Raw genomic sequence first — 26,158 nt, 5'->3', positions numbered from 1 at the left:
TTGTACGTTATAGGTGTAGTTCGTTATAGACGTAGTGCCTTATAGGTGTAGTTCGTTATAGGCGTTGTACGTTATGGGTGTAGTTCGTTATAGGTCCAGTAGTTATAGGCGTAGTTATAGGTGTAGTTCGTTATAGGTCTAGTACGTTATAGGTGTAGTTCGTTATATAGGTTATAGACGTAGTTCGTTATAGGTGTAGTTCGTTATAGGCGTACGTTATAGGTGTAGTTCGTTATAGGCGTTGTACGTTATAGGTGTAGTTCGTTATAGGTCTAGTTCGTTAAAGGCGTTGTACGTTATAGGTGTAGTTCGTTATAGGCGGAGTACGTTATAGGTGTAGTTCGTTTTAGGCGTAGTTCGTTATAGGTTTAGTTCGTTATAGGGATAGTACGTTATAGGCGTAGTTCGTTATAGGTGTATTATGTTTTAGGTGTAATTTGTTATAGGTGTAGTTCGTTATAGGCGGAGTACGTTATAGGCGTTGTTCGTTATGAGCGCAGTACGTTATAGGCATAACATGTTAAAATAGTAGTTCGTTATAGGCGGAGTACGTTATAGGCGTAGTACGTTATCGGCGTAGTTCGTTATAGGCGTAGTTCATTATAGGTGTATTACGTTATAGGCATAGTTCGTTATAGGCGTTGTTCATTATAGGCGTAGTTCGTTGTAGGCGTAGTTCGTTATAGGTGTATTACGTTATAGGTGTAGTTCGTTATAGGTGTAGTTCGTTATAGACGTTGTGCCTTATAGGTGTAGTTCGTTATAGGCGTTGTACGTTATAGGTGTAGTTCGTTATAGACGTAGTGCCTTATAGGTGTAGTTCGTTATAGGCGTAGTACGTTATAGGTGTAGTTCGTTATAGGTCTAGTTCGTTAAAGGCGTTGTACGTTATAGGTGTAGTTCGTTATAGGCGGAGTACGTTATAGGCGTAGTACGTTATCGGCGTAGTTCGTTATAGGAGTAGTTCATTATAGGTGTATTACGTTATAGGCATAGTTCGTTATAGGCGTTGTTCATTATAGGCGTAGTTCGTTGTAGGCGTTGTTCGTTATGGGCGTAGTTCGTTATAGGCGTAGTTCGTTATAGGTGTAGTACGTTATAGGCGTAGTACGTTATAGGTGTAGTTCGTTATATTGATAGTTCGTTATAGGCGTAGTACGTTATAGTCGTAGTACATTATAGGTGTATTACGTTATAGGCATAGTTCGTTATAGGCGTAGTTCATTATAGGCGTAGTTCGTTACAGTCGTAGTTCGTTATGGGCGTAATTTGTTATTGGCGTATTTCGTTATAGGCGTTGGACGTTATAGGCGTAGTACGTTATAGGCAAACTTCGTTATAGTCGTTGTACGTTGTGGGCGTAGTTCGTTATAGGCATAGTTCATTATAGGCGTAGTTCGTTATACTCGGAAAGCGTTATAGTCGTAGATTCTTATGGGCGGAGTACGTAATAGTCGTGGTTCGTTGTGGGCGTAGTTCGTTATAGGCATAGTTCATTATAGGCGTAGTACGTTATAGACGTAGTACGTTATGGTCGTAGTTCGATATAGGCGTTGTTCCTTATAGGCGGAGAACGTTATAAGCGTAGTACGTTATAGGCGTAGTACGTTATAATTGCAATACGTAATAGGCGTAGGACGTTATAGGCGTAGTTCGTTATAGGTGTAATACGCTATAGGTGTAGTTCGTTATACGCATAGTTCGTTATAGGTGTAGTACGTTATAGGTGTATTTTGTTATATGTGTAGTTCGTTATAGGTGTAGTTCGTTAGAGGTGTAGTACGTTATAGGTGTAGTTCGTTATAGGTGTAGTACGTTATAGGTGTAGTTCGTTATAGGCGTAGTTCGTTATAGGTGTATTACGTTATAGGTGTATTTCGTTATAGGTGTAGTTCGTTATAGGCGTAGTTCGTTATAGGTGTATTACGTTATAGGTGTAGTTCGTTGAAGGCGTTATTCGTTATAGGTGTATTACGTTAGAGGTGTAGTTCGTTATAGGTCTAGTTCGTTAAAGGCGTTGTACGTTATAGGTGTATTACGTTATAGGTGTACTTTGTTATAGGCGTAGTTCGTTATAGGTGTATTACGTTAGAGGTGTAGTTCGTTATAGACGTAGTTCGTTATAGGTGTATTACGTTATAGGTGTAGTTCGTTATAGGTGTAGTTCGTTATAGACGTTGTGCCTTATAGGTGTAGTTCGTTATAGGCGTAGTACGTTTTAGGTGTAGTTCGTTATAGACGTAGTGCCTTATAGGTGTAGTTCGGTATAGGCGTAGTACGTTATAGGTGTAGTTCGTTATAGGTTTAGTTCGTTAAAGGCGTTGTACATTATAGGTGTAGTTCGTTATAGGCGTTGTACGCTATAGGCGTAGTTCGTCATAGGCGTAGTACGTTATATGTGTAGTTCGTTATAGGCGGAGTACGTTATAGGTGTAGTTCGTTTTAGGCGTAGTTCGTTATAGGTGTAGTTCGTTATAGGGATAGTACGTTATAGGCGTAGTTCGTTATAGGTGTATTATGTTTTAGGTGTAATTTGTTATAGGTGTAGTTCGTTATAGGCGTAGTTCGTTATAGGTGTAGTTCGTTATAGGCGTAGTACGTTATAAGTGTAGTTCGTTATAGGTGTAGTTCGTTACAATAGGCGTAGTTAATTATAGGCGTAGTTCCTTAAAGGCGTAGTTCGTTATCGGTGTAGTTCGTTATAGGCGTAATTTGTTATAGGTGTAGGTCGTTATAGGTGTAGTACTTGTCATCAATGGCTCAGGATCGAGTAAGCATCACCTTAAATATGGAGTTCTTCAGTTATCATTCCTCGGGCCCGTATTGTTCACAATCTATACCCTTCCTCTTGGAGAAATAGACAGAAGACATGACCTATCCTTTCACATATATGCGGATGATACACAGTTGTATCTCGGCTTTAGACCACTGGTGTCAACATCAGTGACGAACGCCTTTGATTGCATGTCACCATGCATACAGGATATCAAGCTATGGATGTCGACCCATTTTCTGAAACTCAATGATGACCAAACGGAACTCATGATCATCAGTTTCAGACAAATGCTCTCCAAGATGTCAACAACATCCCCTTCACATTTGAGAATGTGTTATGAGGCCATCTGTTCAAGCCAGAAACTTAGGTTTCATGTTTTAGGCTAGAGTCTGAACATCACACGAATGCAGTATGCAAGGTTGCTTACTACCGCCTGCAAAATATCAGTCAAATCAAGCGGTATGTAGGCATTGCGGCAACCAAGACACTTATCCGTGCTTTTGTGACATCTCGGCAGGATAACTGTATGGGTCGAACCAGCTATGCCTGAGCAAACTTCAGAAGGTACAGAACTCAGCGGCAAGATTGGTAAGTGGAACACGCATACACGAGCATATTACGCCAATCTTTACGACCTACACTGGCTTCCAATTCACCATCGGAGTGTTACAAATTACTGATGTTCGTGTTTAAAGCTCTTCACGGTCTAGCCCTCTGTATCTGAAACAGCTTTTAACCAGACACCAACCTCAGAGAACGCTGCGGTCAGCTTCACTTCAACAACTAAATGTCCCCAAAACAAGAACAACACTCTACGGTGACAAGAGTTTTGCCCAAGCAGGCCCTGCACCCTGGAATGAACTCCCAACGAATCAAAGACTGTGACATATTTCAAAGTGAACTGAAGACCCTTCTGTTTCAACGAGCCTATGACCTGCGCCTTTGAGCAAATTTTGGAATTAGGCGCACTACAAATATGAACTTTATTATTATTTATAGAGGTTTCGTTCGTAATAAGTGATCATAACATGACCTAAATTGTCAATACACAAAGAACAATGAATACTTAAGAAACTTATTAAATGTTTTCAAAAGTTTACGAAAGTAATAGGATCAAAGTCTAACAACTAAACTGACGTAGGATTATGCTATACTGTCTATACAAAATGCCTCCATTTTATACGACACTTCGGCCAGGAAACCGACTGGTTGAGAGTGTGAACGACGATCCGTCGGGTCACGATGACCAACAAACAGCAGGTCACAACTAACCATCTGTTATGGACAATACACACAATTAGATAACATTGTTTGTGCAGTGACCTATTTAATCTTGAAGGTAACGTTCGACGTGTTTGTGACATCACCGGTGAGTGGGAAGAACTGAACTACATAACCTGCGTGAGGGAAGAGATAGCCCAATTAGAGGAAGAGGTCAGTAAAATTCACACTACGTCTTTGATGCAAGTGTAGCAGGTATGACGTGACAGTTATGTGTCGATCAATGATATTCTCAGATAACCCGTGAAGATCAGGGTTGCATCTGGTCTTCTGCAACTCATTCTTGTCCATCCCGGTAAATTCCGGGTTACAATTGGCCTTCGGGAACCCATACTGGTCGTAAGAGGTGACTAACGGGATCGGGTGTCGGGTGGACACATGTTATCGTATAACATTTGCGTAGATCGATGCTCATGATGTCGATCAGCGGATTGTCTGGTCCAGACCCCAATATTTACAGACCGGCGCAATATAGCAGAGTGCGTTTAACAACAAACAAATAAAACATAAACATTCTCAGACAGCTGCAATCACTGATGACGGTTGAGATTAATGAAGCACCACACCTTTGCTAAAATACACATCGATCGATTAATTCTTTTCAAAGGAATGGTAACGGAATATTAAAAGGAAACGTCAATAGCCAGTCTGTCTAACGCTTGCATTTAGATATCTGCGATCACTGATAAAGGGTAGAGATTAGCTAAACAAAGAACTCTTTGATAATACGCAATATTTGTCCATTCGTCGATATTTACTGTAACCGTTCAAGAATACAAACACACCAGTGGTAAATTTTTGTACCTCTTGTGTTTAGGTAGCTTCGATCAGCGAAGGAGTTGCGTCCAGTGAAGCTGTCAAGAATGTGCTGGGGAAGCTACAGGAGGTTACCAAGGTCAACGACTCCTCTGCAGGAGATCTGGACAAATCCATTGATCTTGTGGACACGCTGGTCAGTGCAGTGAGCAAATCAGCTTTACCAATTGTAGTGGACACTGATACAGCACAGGTATGTGTGCACAGAGGAATCTGTAACATCTGTATCTATACGTACAGGTATTCATACACTTACATATATGTATCTATATCATCACATACCTGGCTGGCTTGTTTACACACGACTTTGTTATAGAGGATGCAGGCTACCTTGATTGGAAATTCACAGCGGTAACGCCAGCGAGCAACACTTCTCGATTTTTTGCAGTAAAAAGGAGGTATTAGGCAAGATGGCGGTGAAAATTCTATTAGTGTATCACTGAAAACAGTGATGATCAGTGTCAGGATCCCTTGTTAATGAAGGTGAATGTTGTAAGATTTGTGGTACCTTGTTTGTTAGGATGAAGAATATTGCATCAGTAATAGTAAAAGTAAAATAGTGTAAAATAGTGTAAGTATCGGGAACCTTTGTAGGAGGATGTAGGGTACCTTCATAGTAAATGTTTATGACACTGGTAAACTAGAGGTCAGCTTGTTGCTGAATAGACAATGCTACTGAGTTAGTAAAACTGTAAGGTACTTTATCAATAAAGGATAGGAAGTAATGTAACATCTTGTAAAAAAGTGTTTGTCTTGTTGCTAAGAGAGTAAGATACTTCATTGATAAGTAATTGTGTGTTGCCATGGTAGTGAGATGTTGGGTACTTAAGTTGTAAAATATTGGGTACCTGCTTGTAAAATGCTGGGTACTGTTGTAAGAATTTGAGTGCCTAGATTAGGCAAACTTGCTAGTAAGGTGTAGGTATCTTGCTAGTAAGGTGTAAGGTACCTTGCTAGTAGGGTGTAGGTATCTGGACAGTAAGGTGTAGGGTACCTTGGTAGTGAGTGGGTGCGTGAGTTAATATGTATAGTCACATGGGCAATATTTCAGCCATATCGTGATTAAAATAGATAATTCATCAACAATAGATCATGTTTAACTTTAAGATTATGTGACTATTTCGGACAATGCAATATAAAATACGAGCTATAGATCGCAAACAACTGAAGATAGATCGCCATAGTAGGGACCATGGAGGGTACCTTAATAGTAAGGTTTAGAGTACCTTGGTATTAAGGTGTAGGACACCTTGGTAGAAACGTGTAGGGTACCTCGATAGTGATGTGTTTGGTACCTTGGCAGTAAAGTATATGGTACTTTCTCAATTAACTGCAGGGTACCTTGGTTTTAAAGTATAAGGTTCTTTAATTGTTATATCCTCGCAATACAATCTAGGGTACCTTAGTAGGGGTGAGCTGTATTCACTATTAAAAGTGTATCCTATTTTAATCTTAGTTTTAGACTGACTGACTGACTGAGTTTGGTTTTACGCCGCTTTTAGCAATATTCCAGCAACATCACGGCGGGAGACACCAGAAATGGGCTTCACACATTGTACCCACGTGGGGATTCGAACCCGGGTCTTCGGCGTGACGAGCCAACGCTTTAACCACTAGGCTACCCCACCGCCCCCTTAGTGTTAGAGCACCCTTGTAAATATAGATGTAGCTGATAAGAAATTCAGAAAATCTGCTGGTGGGCGTACTCTGTTGAGGATCCCGGGGTTTTTCACATGTCAACAGGAGGTGGGTTGATCCTATCGCAAGCCAGTGTTAAACATATCCTTGTTCTCTGTATCTACATGTTGTTCCACCCATGGACTTCCGAGTGTTAACACTTCCTCGTGTGTTCAACTATCTACATATTTCATCTAAGCAAGCTCGCCAAACATCTAGTAGGACAGAAACGTTTAACAATGTTCAGTCTGACACACACGTCGGAAGTGGGCACTGACGTTAGTATGTGCACATATTGATAGAAATGATTCCATCTTGTTACAGGAATGTGTTTACCAAATAAAGGTCTCCAGCGGACACACTTAGTGTCTATCTGTTTCTGATAAACCTGAAGAGATGTTGTAATGTCTTTGGACACTGTTACAATATTGTCACTTGCCAATGCTTTCTCACAGAATGAAAAAATACGCATACGAAAATATATTCCGTCATTCCGTTTGGTTTCTGCTCCCACAAACTTCATAATCATTTGATAAACTCGTTTTGGAGTCTTTTCACTTGCATCACAAGTTTGCCTTTAGTTAAACCCACCGTCAAGGTGTATGGTGCAGACAAACCAGGAATAAAAACTGGGATTCGAACCCAGAAGGTATATGTTTATAGCCGATTATACGACACCATTGTCCTAGCTTAAGACCGAGTTAACAGTAAAACAAATTTTATCAAAGTAACAAAATACAAGTAAACTTGAAACGTAAACAAGTAAACCTAACCACAATGACTACTTTAAATACTTTGAATACCTATATGCATCGTTACGTTGGATGAATTCATTGAGCATTTCCTGTGCTGAAAAAATCCACAATTGATCGGGAAAAAACAAAACTGCTAGGAACATCAGTGCTTCTCGATTTAACAGTTAACAAACTGTATTGACGCTCCAGGTCTGTTAAAGAAGCATGATGTATATAACTTGTGTCAATAATTTCTACTTTCAGTCCTTTGTTAATGTGGTTGACAACATCCTGTCTGTTGATACCAGTAAAGAGGACTGGCAGCAAGTTCAGAAAAGCGTGAGTATATCTTTTTTCATAGTGATAAATAAACAGGTGCTAATGATATAAGTATCGTCAACGATATAGTAATGGTAATGCTTACGAAAAGGGGATATCGTTTATTATAAGGAAGGGCCTCGTACAAACAACTCTTATTGGGAGTATCTCGTATGCACATTGAACACAGTGTCGCGTGAAAGTTGTGTAATGTAATAGCCACGTGAACGAGTGAAACTAGTGAATGCAGTTTCGCTATGGATCCCACCCATGCTGGCGGAGGTGACCTGTAGGAAGAAGATGAGGGCTCTAGTAACATGAAGAACTTTTGTCGCTGTTGTATTATATCGACATCAAACATTCATTTGAATTCAGAAGCAGACCTCCGATGCAATATTGGTATATACATGTTATCCACGCGTATACTTTCCTTTGTTTTTGGACATATTCTCAAACTTAGAAACAAATTATATATAGGCCTAATATTAATGGAGCATACAAAATCCTTTTTCCTTGAAGAATGCAACAAAGGCGTCGTCTTTGATGAGAGCAGTGACGTCCTTTGGGTTGGCTGCTGCAGCATCACAGACGGTGAACGAACCTCTGACTATAAACAGTTCAACCATGGGTAGGTACTTTCTTGATGAATTCGATTTGCAACCATCAATACAACGACACTGAAATCCGAAGGCTGGGAATAACCGCAATGACTTTATATGAATGTTAAAGTTGTGTGTTGGTTGTGGGACATTAAGAATACATCGTCGTACAATTATTCTCAGATTAGCATGCATATTTTAAACTGTGGGTTCGAACAGTTGTCTGGATTTCCCAGTGAGCCAGTTGTAAGATAAATATTTCGTTTTTTAATGATTTATGTGATGTTCTGGTGAATGGATGAACTGAATTTCATTTGAACACAATGCTTTTGTGCTATACAAATGCATTTGAACATCAATATCAGGTCCTTTTCATATATGACTTGAATTCCCGGCTTTGTCGAAATTATTTCTGTGTCCCGTTGAAATACTTGAATGTTTACCAGTATATAACCTCTGATAAGTTGAATCGATTGTGTCGGAACTGTTGTTGTCTCGAATGTATGTTGTCCCAAATGTCAAATGCAAGTTCTAGTTTCACTGATTAGTAATCACAATATCTACTCTAGTATTGAGGCACCTAATCGCCAGCACAGAATGTCAACCGTCTGACTCACCCAGCCACCGCGGCTTCCACAGGGGCTTTTGTGTCCTGGGGATTAGGTGCCTGACTCTGAGGGTGTCGGTTCGAATTCCGGAAGGGACCATCAAAAGTACTAGATTCTGTAATTTCTGAGTAAGTGTAATCCCAAATATAACATGTATTACATTTGACCACTTTCTAAATGTCATTGTGTATTCTTTGTAAATGTTCTCCAATTATTTTGTTATTTCTTTTAAGTGATGGAGGTTGCGAAGGTTAAGGAGCAAGACATCAACTTTCCTACAAGAAACCTCGAGGGGGTGAAGAGTTCTTTAAGACTTTCTCAGGAAAACTATGATCCCGAAGGTTAGTAAATATCTTATGAATTGACCAAATTTCTGGAATATCCCTCCCGGGAAGCTCTTGAGCTTGAGAAATATAAAGACACTACTGTAAGAATGTCTGTCAGATAAAATTAATCTTAGGCTGTCCGCATTTTGTGTTTCCTCCTATCTGAAATTTCATCCCATGAATTAATTAATAGGAATCCCATATTAATTTCCCCGGGCGCTCTGGAACTGTGTGCCTGGTGTGAAGAACAATAATACCCTTATCCTTGTTCGCATTCAGAATCCCCTCAGGTTAGTTTGATCCTTCTTCATCTACATTTATTACAACGTTTCCGACTACTGCCAGTGATCATCAATTCACAAGTTATATAAAATTAGTTACACAGACAGTGAAAAACGTTTTCTTATATTTTGTCAAGTTTACTTATTTTCTTTCGCCCCACGTGAGTTGTTTCAAAACACCCGTCTTTAAATTCAATACCACCTGAGCCAATACGAACATATTAAATTGAGGTAGTACAACATATCCGAGTAATATTTCTTATGCTTCTGAAAAATATTACGGTGTTTGTGTAATATGGCTTTTGGCCTATAAAAATTGTATCCCGTTACCTTCATATGTGTTTTTTTGGTTCATTTTCAGAAAACGTCACATACGTTGCAGCCTATTATGGAACTATGACCCAGTTTCTACAGAGAAATAACTCCGGGTAACCTCTCATATTACATGTGTGCATGTACTCAAAAACAGTACATTCTGTTTCCATTTCACGACAGACGATAGATATCTCTACAAGTTAGAGCAGTACCTGACATGTCTCTTTCTTCACACACACACACACACACACACACACACACACACACACACACACACACACACACACACACACACACACACACACACACACACACACACACACACACACATTTATCTTACCTAGCACAAAAATGTCGTTTTCCGATTGGCTGAGCGATATTCTAGTACTTTCTATGCACTCAGCTTACAAGCGAGTGACATTTTCTATGTACCCCGCTGGGAATGCCGAACTCATTTGGTACTTCGTAGTAGTAATTCTTTATCTCGAATAACATTGAATCACGTAGGACGTACTGAAATTACCGATCTTTTGCGAATGCAAATCGATGGAAGGGAAATAACTCTAAATTTGTTTTTCTTGTCGTCTTGTACTCCATACTATGATCCGATATCCGGGCTTCAAACAGTTCAAAATTACCTTTGAGGTCACCGGTAAGATAAATACGTTGTTCACTATTCCCTCGGGGCCCATGGGTTGAAGTACCCTCAATGTTTCTATATGTTCCCCTCGCACTTTGGACTCAGGGACCATAAACAAACATCGAGGGTACATCAGCCCATGTCCCCCTCGAGACCAGTGAACAACTTATAATGTCTATATCTAAATACGTAATATTTCTTGATGATTTCATGTATAGGTAAACTTCTAGTACTAAGCAATACTGTGAAATACCTTGTTGTTTCCCGTGGCTGTGACTGAGGTAACATGCCGGTTAGGTCACGTAAATAACAAGTTGTTCATATAAAAATCACGATTGTACTAAGAACATTCTGCTAGTTATATCAGTTATAGTTATTTGTCGTAAAGATACACATAAAAAAGGGACAGTCCGGGACAATTAGCTGTGCGGGGTTCTGTCCCTTAGGCACTCCAGAATCCTTGTTCAAGGGTTCGAATCTCTGTTCGCCTGTATCATGTTTATAGGTTTGTCAGCACTATACCCGAAGGTTTCACCAAAGTGATAAACGTCTCAGGCCGGCATCACATCTAGCTTTCCCACCTCGAGCTGACACGCCCTGGCATATGTCACATACTATCCGGCGTTAAACACTACTCACTCACTCACTTACATGAAAGACATGGATTCGGGTGTTTCTTGTGCAAGCAGGTCCTCATTACCTCCATACCGTATACTTGCCGTAAGACAGGACTAAGTGGGATTGGACGCTTACAATGAGCAGAATCCTTCGTCATAATGTTAATCACCGGGTTGTCTGGCCCAGGTTCGCTTATGAAGAGACCATCTTGATACAGGTGGCGTTTTGCAGAACAACGTGTATACTGTCTCGTGTCCACTTTGGAATTAACCCAGAAATCTACAGGCAAAAGATTTAGGTTTGAAACAAACAACAATGAAGTGCTACACAATTAACAATTGTGCTATAAAATTATATATGGTTTACAAATCAGTACAGGGTACTGCAAACAAAGATGGGCTTCACAGTTAACGGTTGTACTATGAAATTAGCTAAGTGTGACAAATCAGTACAGTGTACTGTAAACAACGAAGTGCTTCACAGTTAACAGTTTTACTATGAAATTAGCTGTGTTACAAATCAGTACAGTGTACTGCAAACAAATAAGTGCTTCACAGTTAACAGTTTTACCATGAAATTAGCTAAGTGTTACAAATCAATGCAAAGTAAGCAGACAGGCCAAACACAGAGTGGCACTACAAAGTTCAATGACGATAATATTAAACAGCTGTGGTAATAATAATGTCATTGATATCCTAACTGATAGACAACCTTCAGATTTACAAATGTTTTCTCGTCAAAGGAAATGTCCATATTTCAAACCATTTTTAATTTAGACAATTGCTAGGAATTTTCGAACCTATGTTAATACTACTGATAGCACAACCTGTGTTTGGTCTTCCAAAGTAGGCCTAGGCTGGATATCCAGGGTGAAACTATGATTTTAAGAGACGGCTGATGTAATGTGAGATGATAGAGGCCTAGGCTGGATATCCAGGGTGAAACTATGATCTTCACAGGCCGCTGATGTAATGTTAGATGATAGAGGCCCAGGCTGGATATCCAGGGTGAAACTATGATCTTCACAGGCCGCTGATGTAACGTGAGTTGATAGAGGCCGAGGCTGGATGTCCAGGGTGAAACTATGATTTTCACCGACCGCTGATGTAATGTGAGATGATAGAGGCCTAGGCTGGATATCCAGGGTGAAACTATGATATTTACAGACCGCTGATGTAATGTGAAATGATAGAGGCCGAGGCTGGATATCCAGGGTGAAACTATGATCTTCACAGGCCGCTGATGTAATGTGAGTTGATAGAGGCCTAGGCTGGATATCCAGGGTGAAACTATGATATTTACAGATCGCTGATGTAATGTGAGATGATTGAGGCCGAGGCTGGATATCCAGGGTGAAACTATGATCTTCACAGGCCGCTGATGTAACGTGAGTTGATAGAGGCCGAGGCTGGATATCCAGGGTGAAACTATGATATTTATAGATCGCTGATGTAATGTAAGATGATAGAGGCCTAGGCTGGATGTCCAGGGTGAAACTATGATTTTCACCGACCGTTGATGTAATGTGAGATGATAGAGGCCTAGGCTGGATATCCAGGGTGAAACTATGATATTTACAGACCGCTGATGTAATGTGAAATGATAGAGGCCGAGGCTGGATATCCAGGGTGAAACTATGATCTTCACAGGCCGCTGATGTAATGTGAGTTGATAGAGGCCTAGGCTGGATATCCAGGGTGAAACTATGATATTTATAGATCGCTGATGTAAAGTGAGATGATTGAGGCCGAGGCTGGATATCCAGGGTGAAACTATGATCTTCACAGGCCGCTGATGTAACGTGAGTTGATAGAGGCCGAGGCTGGATATCCAGGGTGAAACTATGATATTTACAGATCGCTGATGTAATGTAAGATGATAGAGGCCTAGGCTGGATGTCCAGGGTGAAACTATGATCTTCACCGACCGCTGATGTAATGTGAGATGATAGAGGCCTAGGCTGAGTATCCAGGGTGATACTATGATCTTCACCGACCGCTGATGTAATGTGAGATGATAGAGGCCTAGGCTGGGTATGCAGGGTGAAACTATGATATTTACAGATCGCTGATGTAATGTGAGATGATAGAGGCCTAGGCTGGATATCCAGGGTGAAACTATGATATTTACAGATCGCTGATGTAATGTGAGATGATAGAGGTATTGGCTTCTTGGAGTTAAAACATCTCACAAAACATGTAATGATGTTTTTGTTCACATTAGAGATGACAAGTCAACACAGAAAGAGACACGATCTAAGATTCTATCACTTGCTGTCCACGCTGGCGGTAAACGACTTGCAAAGCTTAACATGGATGTAACGCTTACTTTCTACCATGAACAGGTGAGTGATATATTTTACATTGTGTACACATTTTGCAATTTTGATATGGATGTCCTGCTTCATACTGATTTAAGCAAAGTCTCTGCTGAGTATAGTATTGTGTGTCACTATATTTGGCAATAGCCACGTCTTCGCCGTGAAGAGCGAACTCTTTAGCAGCTTAACCCCATCGGGTAATATCTATTATTGAATTTATATCGGTCGTGTCTTGATTATTGAGGACGGCGGGTTAGCCGGGTGGTGCGAGCGTTCGATCGTCACACCGAAGACCCGGGTTCGAATCCTCACATTGGCCCTTTTTGGTGTCCCCTGCCGTGATATTGCTGAAATATTGCCAAAAGCGGCGTAAAAAAACATTTGCTAACCCATTTAACGGTTGAGCTAATCGTTCCTCCCGAGTTTGACTCTCAGCATGGTTAGACTGGTTGACTATTATTTCGGCGGTGCCAGGCCATCATATTCTTTTGATTTTGCTAAAATCTTCATGAACCCAGTCTCCAATTTTTACATTTCCTACGAAAAATAGAACGTTTAGTCTTTTTAACGTCAAAGTTAATGTTCAGTAAAAGTGCAAGGCGGTTCCATATGTTGTCTAATATCGACACCCCTCTTAGCTGGAATAATGGGTTTTGTTGCCAAAGTTGATTATGATTTAGTGCTATGTTTTTGGTTAGTCAGTGCATGGTGTGTGTGTGTAGTATTTCCTCTTTAATACTATTTTCAGGTCGACGATGCAGAACTAGAATGTGGATATTGGAACTTTGATAAAGGGTAAAAAATAAGATTGTTCTTTAAAAGTCGCCAGTCTCGTCAGCATAGTTTCAAATACACTGAAGATAAAAGAAACAGTAGTGTTCTTTCACCTTTCAGTTCGTATAGTGAAATGTTGGATTCACAGTTCGTAAAGGAGGACTGTTTGGTTTGGTTATCCTTTTATGCCGCACTCAGAAATATTCCACCTATATGACGGTATCTGTACATCATCGAATCTGGGCCAGTTAATCCACTGATTAACATCAGTAGCATCGATTTACACAAGCTGGATAAGATGACAAGCTTCAGCCAATCTGCAAGCCTGGCCACCCGATCCCTCTTGCAACAAGGGTGGGTTGCTGAAGACCAGTTGTAACTCGTATCTTCACGGATATAATTTAAAATCAACTGAAATGGGGATTCGTCTCCCCGGGGAGGGGAATGCGGGTGTTTCCCGGCTGGTACTTATTGTTACCGAGCCTGACACTCTGCATTACCGGGATAAGACGAGGACTGGTCTACTCGGAGTCATTTTAAAGTGTTTGAGCATCAATGTTTAACTGCCACATGGTATCTGAATGGTCCAGCATTAAGGAACCGGGGATAGTTCTGACTAGGGTGAAAACACAAACACGCACACGCGTATGGCAAGCTATTTTCTCATTTATTTCGAAATCACTGATATTTAGAAAGCTGTTTTAGAGATACCTCGTATTAAATTGAAGATATTTTGAATTGAATTAAAGAATCTTCAACGAATTTGTAGAATATATAGTGCGTATGTATGAAAGTATAAAAATGCGTTGGTGCATAATTATATAAAATATATTTCAGGATATCTTTTGAATTCAATTTAAAATGGCTTGAAATAATAATAGTTTCTAATATGATTACATAATATTTTATCGATCTATTTTTGTCTTAAACACAGTTGGAGATATGACGAAATATTTTTGGTCTCTCAGTAACATTTTAAAATATCAACAATTCCACTTTGAAGATAAATCATTGAAGGCCTCTTCGATTAATCATTGATATCCTAAAGACATTTCAGATATCCTGAAATACAATACAGATATATCTAAAGCTATTGAAGATATAAGTAATTCTTTAATAAATGTGTAAACATCTTGCCATACGCGACCGTTCTAGAAGTGCAATAAACCTTATCGCCATGTTTAGCCCTTCTGATAATCGGAAGAGCCATGAGCCAAGCAACAACAAAAATAGATCCCCCAATTCCCACATGTGATTGGAGTGATGTTTGGTGTTTCAGTTCCTGGAAGACGGATGGGTGCAAGAGAAGTCACATAAACAGTTCCTTCTCAAGATGTGATTGTGATCACTTGACTAACTTCGCTATTCTGATGAGTCCAACACGAGTCGTGGTAAAACGATCACTCTTACATATAACTCACTGTTAATATTTGATATTATTTTACGCCGCAGTCTAAGGTATTACATTTTTGGCAGATAATCGGTTTACCGGCGCCTCTCAATACGTACTTTTGGAAAAGACCCCAAATTATGTCCTCAATCAAACGTGAAACGCTATGCGACATGTAAGGGTTCGAATCCCAGCAAAGTATTCAGAGATGACAAAACCCATGTAATATTCACTATCATGTGATTTGTCCCCACTTTGTAAACATTGTGTAACGTCACAGTAGTTTTATGAAACTATAATAGAACGAAAGTGACTTCAGTTATCAAATGAGTTGAACAAAATACAGCTAGAAACATCAAATAGGGGTCAACACTACTAGAAGACCAACCATAAAGACACTATAAATATAATTATTTGACATTCAGTCTGACGAAAACCTGCGACTCCTGAAGATCATCTCCATAGTCGGCTGTTCCTTGTCTATCCTGGGCTGCTTGGTGACAGTACTGACACACGCGTGTTTGTGGAGGTAGGGGCGCTGTGTTCCAGTATATTATAGGGAGTAACAGAAAGTATATGTGTGCTTTATACAACTAAAAATTCAGAAACTGTTGTAAGGTATAATTATGCGTATTCAACCGTCACATATAACAGGTTGTAAAAAGGTAATTTTGGTGGGGTCATATTTTGTAAAAATATACTGGTCCAGTGACGACAGTAGATCGAAATGAATTTTGCCGCGAAATTATATTGTTTAAATTTTAAAGCATCAATAGTTGGGTATTACCCGAAAATATTTTTAAACCAATTATGTTAAGAAGATAAGACCATGCAGAAATATTCTTTGCGGGAGTACAGGTATTTCTTTGACATAACCAGCCAACTTATGACAGAGATGGCAGCTACTCCCTTAACACTACCCTACGGGAACATACTGTTACTACAGGACACCACGTTCTGGCAGACCTTGATCTACCAGTGACAGAGATGACAGCTGCTTCCTTAACACGACCCTACGTCAACATACTGTCACTGCAAGATACCACGCTTTGACAGACCTTGACATGACCCTACGTCAACATACTGTTACTGCAAGACACAACGTTGTGGCAGACCATGATCTACCACTGACAGAGATGACAGCTGCTTCCTTAACACGACCCTATGGGAACATACTGTTGCTGCAAGACACAACATTCTAGCAGACCATGATCTACCACTGACAGAGATGACAGCTACTTCCTTAACACGACCCTACGTCAAGAAACTGTTACTGCAAGACACAACATTCTGGCAGACCTTGATCTACCACTGACAAAGATGACAGCTACTTCCTTAACACGACCCTATGTTAAGAAGATAAAACCATGCAGAAATGTTCTTTGCGGGAGTACAGGTAATTCTTTGACATAACCAGCCAACTTATGACAGAGATGGCAGCTACTCCCTTAACACGTCACTACGGGAACATACTGTTGCTGCAAGACACCACTTTATGGCAGACCATATTCTACCACTGACAGAGATGACAGCTACTTCCTTAACACGACCCTACGTCAACATACTGTTGCTGCAGGACACAACGTTTTGACAGACCTTGACACGACTCTACGTCAACATACTGTTGCTGCAAGACACCACTTTATGGCAGACCGTGATCTACCACTGACAGAGATGACAGCTACTTCTTTAACACGACCCTACGTCCACATACTGTTGCTGCAAGACACAACGTTTTAACAGACCTTGACACGACCCTACGTCAACATACTGTTGCTGCAAAACACCACTTTATGGCAGACCATGATCTACCACTGACAGAGATGACAGCTACTTCCTTAACACGACCCTACGGGAACATACCTTTACTACAGGACACCACATTTTGCCAGACCATGATCTACCACTGACAGAGATAACAGCTGCTTCCTTAACACGACCCTACGGGAACATGCTGTTAATACAGGACACAACGTTATGGCATACCTTGATCTACCACTGACAGAAATGACAGCTACTTCCTTAACACGACCCTACGTCAAGAAACTGTTACTGCAAGACACAACGTTCTGGCAGACTTTGATGTACCTCTGACAGAGATGACAACTGATTCCTTAACACGACCCTATGGGAACATACTGTTAATACAGGACACAACGTTATGGCATACCTTGATCTACCACTGACAGAGATGACAGCTACTTCCTTAACACTACCCTACGTCAAGAAACTGTTACTGTAAGACACCACGTTCTAGCAGACCTTGATCTACCACTGACAGAGATGACAGCTACTTCCTTAACACGACCCTACGTCAAGAAACTGTTACTACAAGCCACAACGTTCTGGCAGACCTTGACACGACCCTACGTCAACATACTGTTGCTGCAGGACACAACGTTGTGGCAGACCATGATGTACCAGTGAAACAAACGAGAAGTCCTGTTTTTTTAGCATACCTTTAATTGCCTAATAAATTCAAATGGGGAGTACGTTAGTCTTGCCCACGTAGGTCTCATCGCGCAGATTTATGCTAGCATATTCAGGTAATCACTTCAATGCGATAACATCTTGCTCTCAATCGCATCGTTATACAGGAGTGTTCGCTCTACTAAGTCCGTCATCCTGGTGAACCTTTGTGTTGCGTTGACATTGGCCTACATCGTCTTCCTGGCTGGCGTGGAGAGAACGGAAAACAAGGTAACGTTTCAACACAAATAGTGGTCATACCGGTATTGATGTTATGTTGTCTTTGGCATGGTAAGAGATATGTCATATTGACACTCACGGGTACCTGACTTAACCCGGACGAAAACATATAATCCTTATTATCATTATTTTAAATTTGTGTAATTTTCAGCAGATTTTCACAAGTGTTATCATGAAATATTGTCTCGTCTTTCTTCTCCTCTGCTTCCAGGCCGTGTGTACTGCAGTGGCGGCCATTTTGCACTACTTGTTCCTGGCCATCTTCTGTCTGATGTTTGCCCAGGGGATTGACATGGCCAGACAGGTAGTAACTGTGTCAAGGAGGAGTTCAAGACTGGAGGTTGTCCTCGCTCTATCCTGGGGTAATAAAACCTTGATTACCAAGTGTATATATAGATGTAGAGGAAGCCAGATATGTAAATGGAGTATATACAAGGGAAAAAGGAGGTATAGCTAGGTATGTACAAACAATGCAGTGAGATCAAAGAGCAGAATACAATCATAGGGTATGTTTTACAATAAGGGCATGGGTGTGTTCACATAGCAGAGTGGTTAAAGCAGATGTGTTTGAGAGTCTATGATTTCTGGGTGATGGACCAAACCCCTTGTTTGTACATACTTAATTATACCTCCTTTTTCCGTTGTATATACTCAATTTACATATCTGGCTTCCTGTACATCTATATATATACTGTAATGTTCACTATCACCATTATTCACCTGAAGAAGGGGCAAGAACAAGCCCAGAAACGTTGTGAAAAATAAACCAAGGAGTTGTTATCCATAAGATTTGTCTTGTATTACTACACCAACTTCTAAATGCCTTTGAAGAATTTAATTTGAGCTAATTATAGTGTTTCATGTTTATATTTGACATGCTGTCAAACATTAGGATATTATTTGTGTTATCTTTTCTGGTATAAAATACTATATGGTATGCTCCCCGTGAAGATCCGGGTTAGAAATGGTCTTCAGTAACCCATGCTTGTCGCGGGAGGCTCGCTGACTTGGTTGACACGTCAACTCACTCACTCACTATATGGTATGCACTACCGTAAAGGTCTTGAAACTGACTGAGGGAGCGATTTTAGAATTTTAGCGAGTCTGGGGTATTTATCATGAAGGATTGGAGACGACATCTGCCGTCTAACAACAGAAAACATCAATCAAAAACGAATGTCGAGCAAGCGCAATTAGCAGTTCATCCGTAATAGCTTTGAGGACAATAGCTTCTTTGAGTGATAGACTCAACTTCATGACACACAGACAGAAACCAACCAATTGCTTGGAAACTTTACTGGTTGATTCATCAGCCCCAGGGTAAAGTCAAACCGGACGATACCCGTGAAGATCCCGGTTAGAACTGGTCTTGAGCAACCCAGGGATCGGGTGGTCAGGCTCGCTGACTTGGTTGACACGTCAATTATTATATGATTATTAGCAGACCGCCGCCATATAGCTGGAATATATGGCCGCACTCAACAATATTACAGCTATATGCCAGCGGACTGTAAATAATCGAGTCTGGACGAGCAAGTCAAAACATTTATTATAGTTTGGCATGAAATGCATGTGGACCCGGTTTTTTGTAAATATCTCTTCATCCAATGACCCAATCGATCTCAAACTGTGCAAGTGGATGTTTTGTCAGACAACCTAATCACATTGTAAATCACCGATGTTATGCATTTGTATTAAAGAATCTGTCTATGTATTTGTCAACAAAATAAACAGCAGAACGCAGACGGCTTGCAGAGGGAGGGAGCCAATGACCTGTGACAGCGGCAGTGTTGGGTCATAAAGGTCAACGTTCGTCAATGTAGGTCAGCTATGCTGTTGTTTTCCCTGTTGTTTTAGGTCAGGACGACCTGACAAACGATATCTGGAAATCGTGGAAATCTCAAAACTAGGGTCTGCCTCTAGAAAACTTTGGCGGTCTGGTACGGATATTATATCAATCACATTGTGCGTTACAAAACTACACTGAATAAGCGCAAAGAACACATGACAGGTGTAACCAGAGAGCCAGATGAATTGTGAATTATTTTACGACCTCATCAAACAGGGGCAGTCTGTGACGTCTCAGTTAAGGTCATGCTGCCTACACCTCACCATAAAATATGAAAATACGATGTTATTAAAATTTGAAATTAAAATTCATTTGTAAATACTATTTTTTCTGGTGACACAAGGAATTGGAATTCAGTATAACCATAGTTGTTTGTGGTGTCTCTTTTCACTTTCACACGAGAAAATTCGGATCGGCTCAAAAGTAGGTCATTGTCTGAATAGGTTAATGAGACTCATGTTTCGGTCTGCAATCAGGGGTTAACAACATGAACATCGTTCTACGTATTTGGGATACGTTGGCGGTTGTAAACGAAGTCAAGTCAGCGGGCCTGACCATCCCGTTAGTCGCCTCTAACGACAATTGTGGGTTGCTGAAGACCGATTCTAATCCGGATCTTCACGGGTCGATTACATCACGACCAGCATCACGTCAGCATTTCCATATAATTAGTACTGACATTTCTGTTATGTCTGAAATGCGCTTCAATCAGTGTACGAAACATGTCTTTTAATCACTAAATGTCGTCCTAACAGGTGTGCCGGCAGTTATAGTCGGTATTACCCTGGGGGTCACCAAGCTGGAGGGATATGGAAATGACCAGTAGTAAGTAGGACTAGTTAACATCAGTTATAAATACAGTCAAATCCCGATGAGTCGAATCGCTGGGGACCAAGTAATAAATTTGACTTATCGATGTATTCGAGACATAGGTATGTCTATGAGGGTAGAAAAAAAGATGATCCAGTCCTAATTCCTCCGCCTAAGCATTTGTTTATCTAATGATTTCCATATCACTAATAGGGGCAGCTTATCAGTTCCAGTCCGTAAAATCACTAATTTGCCTTTTGAACTCACCCGTCAATGGCGGAAAGGTGTGAGCCGCGCTGGTTTGTTAATTGGATCAGTTTGCTACACCAATCAACTTGTCATTGACTGACTTCGGCTTATGTATACAAGATTGCTGTTGTTTGAATCTCATGGGACCAAATTTCCTTCTCGAGTCATCGTGTGTATTTATGAGACGAATTCGTGTAACCGGAATTCAAATGATGACAACTATAACAGGGAATGGTCGGGACCGACAGGTACTTCGAGTTATGCATAATATTCGAGACACCGGCATTCGACTCATCGGGATTTGACTGTATGTTTTAATCTTTCGCCTGAACGGATCCATAACCCCGTGAAATGAATAAAATGTATAAAAGTTGTGACACATGTAGTAAGTGTTAAATATATGGTTGTGTTGTTTCAGCTGCTGGTTGACGGTGGAGGATGGGGTTCTGTACGCCCTTGCTGGACCAGCCCTCTTCGTCATACTTGTAATGCCATCAAAATGCGAAATGAATTTGTGCAAATGTTGTTACCTATCATGATATTTTGGACATGCTGAATTTAAAGATTCCTACTATTTAGCTGTCATGGCCGAATCATTGAAAACCAGTAGTGGTCTTCACAGCTACCATATTGAATTCACTTACACATTAAAAAAAAAGGAATCAAATATGGAACTTGTGTTGTTAATAGTGGGGCTCAACATATTTTTTCTGGGATTTTGTCTTTAGTTTATCGATATTTTAGATTCTGACCTTTGATCGTGATAATTGATAATGACTTTATTTGATCTTTACGACCTGACAATGCTCAAAGGTTACTGCAATGAACTATTTGTTATGAGGTAAAATACTTATGTTTCCATCTTTGAGTGTGTTACGGTTAAGAATTTGCCATGACAAAACAAAAGGTTTGTGAGTCCCCTTTGAACCAGCAAAACAGAACACAGACAAGTCTAAAATATTCAATAATATATTGAATAAACAATAAACAATGAGCAAGGTTACAATGAATGACTGTGGACTCAGGTTTCTAATACAATACTATGGAGTCCCAAATGTAAAATATCGGGTCACAAATCGAAAATACTGACTAAATGTTTATAGTTACCACAGTCTTCATTCTTGTCGATGTACTGATTCAAGATTGAGTTGACGAGGTGAGACGATGTTAGCAGACAGACAGATGATCGTAAATCCACATCAGTCCTCAGAGTCGTGTGTCGATCACCTAAGAAACGACCGGTTATATATCCACATATCCATAATACAGTTCTGGACAAATCCAGCTGAAACGACGGCAGAAAACAAAGATCGAAACGCTTCTCGATCCCACCGAAAACAGACTAAGCAAACTTACATCAACTAAGGAACAGAACTCTAAGCGCACTTCCTCAGCCCACTTTCAACAGGCGGAGTCACATAGCCTAAGCAAGACGCGAGTTCAAATCAAACTCAGCGCTTTAAACTTTTTTGTGACTCATAATAATGAAAAGTTAATCAATGTGACATCTTAACTGACAAAAACACACTCCCATAACAAATGTGAAATGTACACCTGTGAATATAAAGGATCATATGGTTGTACTATAATATTCGTTACAGTTGGCAAGGAGTAGTAGTAAAAGTTAGTCTCCAGAGGCGGAGAGGCTGTCTTGGTAATTGTAGGTGATGAGGCTATTTCGGCCACTATTTCCTGTCGACTAACTATCCGAACATTGTCAATTCATACAGGCTAACACCGTGCTTATCGTCGTCATCATGCGGGTGCTGTTTTCAACCAAAATGATGATCAGTAAAGGAAACAGAGAGAGGTTCATGTAAGTGTATTTGCCCGATACCAACAATACGGACATTTTAATGTCCTTTTACCATCATTCTTATCAATTTTATTACAATCCGATGAGTTAAATTTGTAGCTGGCCCCATGTCGTAGCAAGTTGATGATGAGGTCATAATATATACAAGCATAGTAAACTCAAAGGGAACGCAAAGTGTATTTTGTAATACGCATTTCGATTATGATATATAGGAAGTGGTATGTGCGTTATATCCGTTTGTTCCTTTCAATACATGTTAATTATAAACGTAGTTAATAGATCTTTTTGTATGCGTGTGTGTGTGTGTGCGGGTGCGTGCGTGGGCGCACGTGTGCATATAACTGCCGGTTTGGAGGTCACTCCATTTGAAACATTGCAAATGACTAGAGTGATAGGGCTCCTTCAAGTTACTCTAAATTATATTATTGATGTGGATATAATTCATAGACATTCCACGAGTAGATAAACATTTATGGATCACATAATGACCATGTAGATATACTCTTACAACAAGAGAAGGCTAGACCCATGTGTATATTTCAACGTGTAAACTGTGCTTTTTTCCTCTAGTTTCTCCAAGTATTCGTAAAGTTTCTTTTGGATGTCCGTTTATTTCCCTAAAGTACTGGACAGAGGAATGTACATTATGTTCAGGGTACACCAATAAAGTATAGCGAAAAGGGTAACCAGAACCACACAATTATTTTTGAGCCAACAACTCATCAATTTTTAGATCATTCAACATTCAACATTCAAATTTAACTGTGACACCATTGTACAAAGTATGTTTTAATGGGAACAGATTATTGTTGTAGAAAGAAACCAAGGAAACATTTGTTCAATATCATCAATTTAATATACTATCCCAAAAAAGAAACGCATAATTACCTACTGTGTTCAAACAATCATCGACATATGTAACAAAAGTGTTGATAACATGATTTTACACAATTGCACAAGTGAAAAACCTGAAAATGTTGATTTTGATGAGATTTCATACAACGCAACATAAATCACCCTCCAGTTGAAATTGTGCTGCAAAGAGCATGCACTGTCTGGCTATAAAAATCCAGATTACTTTCGGAAATCGGCATTCGTTTTGAAGGAGTTTCAAGGTCAAATCACTACACCACGCCTCGACGCTGCAAAACGGAACATCGTCATTGAAAGAATGCACGCTGGAGATTACCAATCTTCTGTTGCCAGGCGTCTGAATGTTTGTCTGAGCACGATATCACGGCTTGCAGCTCGTTACAACCAAACAGGTATAAGAAATGACCTCGAGTCACCACTGTAGGCCAAGATCGGTACATCCGGGTACTACATTTGCGTGATCTTACTGCCACGGGTGAGAGCACAGCAGCCAGGGTGCCTGGACTTCGGAGGGTGTCTGGTCAAACAGTACGGAACAGGTTGAGAGAGATTGGACTGAGGGCCAGGAGACCCGACGTCGGGACAGTGTTACGTCGTCACCATCGCGCTTTATGTCTCCGTTATCTAATATTGTCCACGTGGTTGTATAGACATTCCCTTCCTCTAAACTTCTGCAAAAATGCATGAACTAAAGTCTATTTGTGGACGAGTTATACATTGTTTAAAAATACAACATTTTCGCAACCGATATCTCGGTTACGCGTTTCTATTTTTAAATAGTATATTAGCTACATACATTTAGACATTCACGACCCTAGTAATATTGCAAATCAAAGTTATATTACATGTAATACGATTTGCTGCTTGACAAGGAGAGGATTGTGACGATGCCGTTTACTTCTTTTTGCAAACAACTGTTAAAGTTCTGCCTTTCAGGAACATTCCATTGCTCACTGTCACATACACATGGGCAAATCTCGTGAAATCTCGTTCTTTGACTTTTAGGATAAGTTTTCGGAGCCTCTGTGTTCTGATGCCTGTTCTCGGAGTCACGTGGGTGTTTGGTATTCTGGCATTCAACGAAGACACAGTCGTCTTTCAATACCTCTTTGCAATCTTCAATTCGTCGCAGGTAACGCCCTTCAAGTCAACATGTATGAAAATAGTAGCATGCGAAAAATATTATTATTTCAAAGCATGCATTCGGAAAAGAGCCAAAGTCGAAAATGAATTTGACCTCTCCGTAATACACTACAGGCCGCAGAATTTATTTGTTTTGACATATGAATATAACCTATTAAAAGTCAAGTAACACATTTACAAAATACGTGAAAAGTGTGTGTCAAGGTCACTGGTTCATATGCAAGCTTTAAGCTTTGGCCAAGGTCACAGGTATTCGAGAATGTTCGTTTCAATTTACAAGAAAGAGCAAAACAGATTCAATCGTAAATCATAAACAACGAACACCATGTTCTGTGGTGTATACTACTGCCATGGGTAGAGTTTTGGAAACCGGAAACGCTTATCCACAACACCAGATGTACATGAAATATGAATCAACTTGATCGAAATATACTCTCTTTCCAAGGTGAAGGCTATACAAACTTTGTTTGGTACACTGTTTCTTTGTGTTCAACGATACACTCAACAAGTTTCCAACTATATGATGGCGGTTTGTCAATAATCAAGTATCGACCAGACAATCCAGTGACTACGATCTACGTAATTGGCTACGATGACGTGCATCTACCAAGTGAGCAAGCCTGACCACCCGATCCCGTTAGCAGTCCCTTACGAAGCATGGGTTTTTGAAGGCCATGTCGAACCCGGTTCTGCACGACTGTGTCTAAATGGGTCACATTTGAATATGAATACAAGCTGTGATTAATTGAAAACCACATATTTTTAAAGTGTTCATGTTTTTCATGTTAAAAGGACAATGCTCTGTTTGCCAGTGCATATTCTAAAGCAATCTTAAGTATTTCTGCACAATTAAATCGGAATGTTTGTGTTTCAGGGTTTCCTGATTTTTGTGATGCACTGCATTTTGAACACTAAGGTGAGTGACATCAACATTAACTAGTTGCTATGGGGTAGCATAGTAGTATTGATTAGTTATGGGTTTGAATCCAAAGTTGGCCTCGATAGTGACTTCTCAGCAGTAACTGTACCTCGTTATCCTGGCGTCGTTTTCCAAGTAGGCGGCACTTCCGGTTTAGGGAAGACCGTGACCGGATGCGTAGCCATCTTGGAAAAAGACGCTAAGGTATCCAAGTACAGCACAAGCAGTGTTCAGCAGCTTCTAGGCCCTGCATCACCGTGGGTTTTCCCGTCCGTACCCTGATGTAACTAAAGTACTCTTAATGCGACTTTTCACCC

General features: G+C 40.3%; 1 protein-coding gene across 1 annotated transcript in view; it reads left to right on the top strand.

Annotated features, from left to right (window-relative positions):
- The window catches only part of LOC124253367 (adhesion G protein-coupled receptor B2-like), a 68,918-nt gene that overhangs the window by 38,335 nt on the left and 4,425 nt on the right, over positions 1 to 26,158 (top strand). The window contains exons 7-23 of the mRNA XM_046687120.1: positions 4,116 to 4,210; positions 4,875 to 5,066; positions 7,549 to 7,623; positions 8,122 to 8,230; positions 9,043 to 9,150; positions 9,778 to 9,844; positions 13,213 to 13,333; positions 14,058 to 14,104; positions 15,363 to 15,474; positions 15,899 to 16,002; positions 18,071 to 18,173; positions 18,394 to 18,544; positions 20,787 to 20,856; positions 21,509 to 21,575; positions 22,821 to 22,906; positions 24,785 to 24,911; positions 25,797 to 25,838. Coding sequence (XP_046543076.1) covers positions 4,116 to 4,210; positions 4,875 to 5,066; positions 7,549 to 7,623; positions 8,122 to 8,230; positions 9,043 to 9,150; positions 9,778 to 9,844; positions 13,213 to 13,333; positions 14,058 to 14,104; positions 15,363 to 15,474; positions 15,899 to 16,002; positions 18,071 to 18,173; positions 18,394 to 18,544; positions 20,787 to 20,856; positions 21,509 to 21,575; positions 22,821 to 22,906; positions 24,785 to 24,911; positions 25,797 to 25,838 — 1,676 coding nt within the window. The remainder of the gene's footprint in view (positions 1 to 4,115; positions 4,211 to 4,874; positions 5,067 to 7,548; positions 7,624 to 8,121; positions 8,231 to 9,042; positions 9,151 to 9,777; positions 9,845 to 13,212; positions 13,334 to 14,057; positions 14,105 to 15,362; positions 15,475 to 15,898; positions 16,003 to 18,070; positions 18,174 to 18,393; positions 18,545 to 20,786; positions 20,857 to 21,508; positions 21,576 to 22,820; positions 22,907 to 24,784; positions 24,912 to 25,796; positions 25,839 to 26,158) is intronic.

The sequence above is a fragment of the Haliotis rubra genome, unplaced genomic scaffold, assembly GCF_003918875.1.
Source record: "Haliotis rubra isolate DU_JTF1 unplaced genomic scaffold, ASM391887v1 Scf1140, whole genome shotgun sequence".
NCBI classification, from domain to species: Eukaryota; Metazoa; Mollusca; class Gastropoda; order Lepetellida; family Haliotidae; genus Haliotis; species Haliotis rubra.
This window is presented reverse-complemented; position numbering and strand designations above follow the sequence as displayed.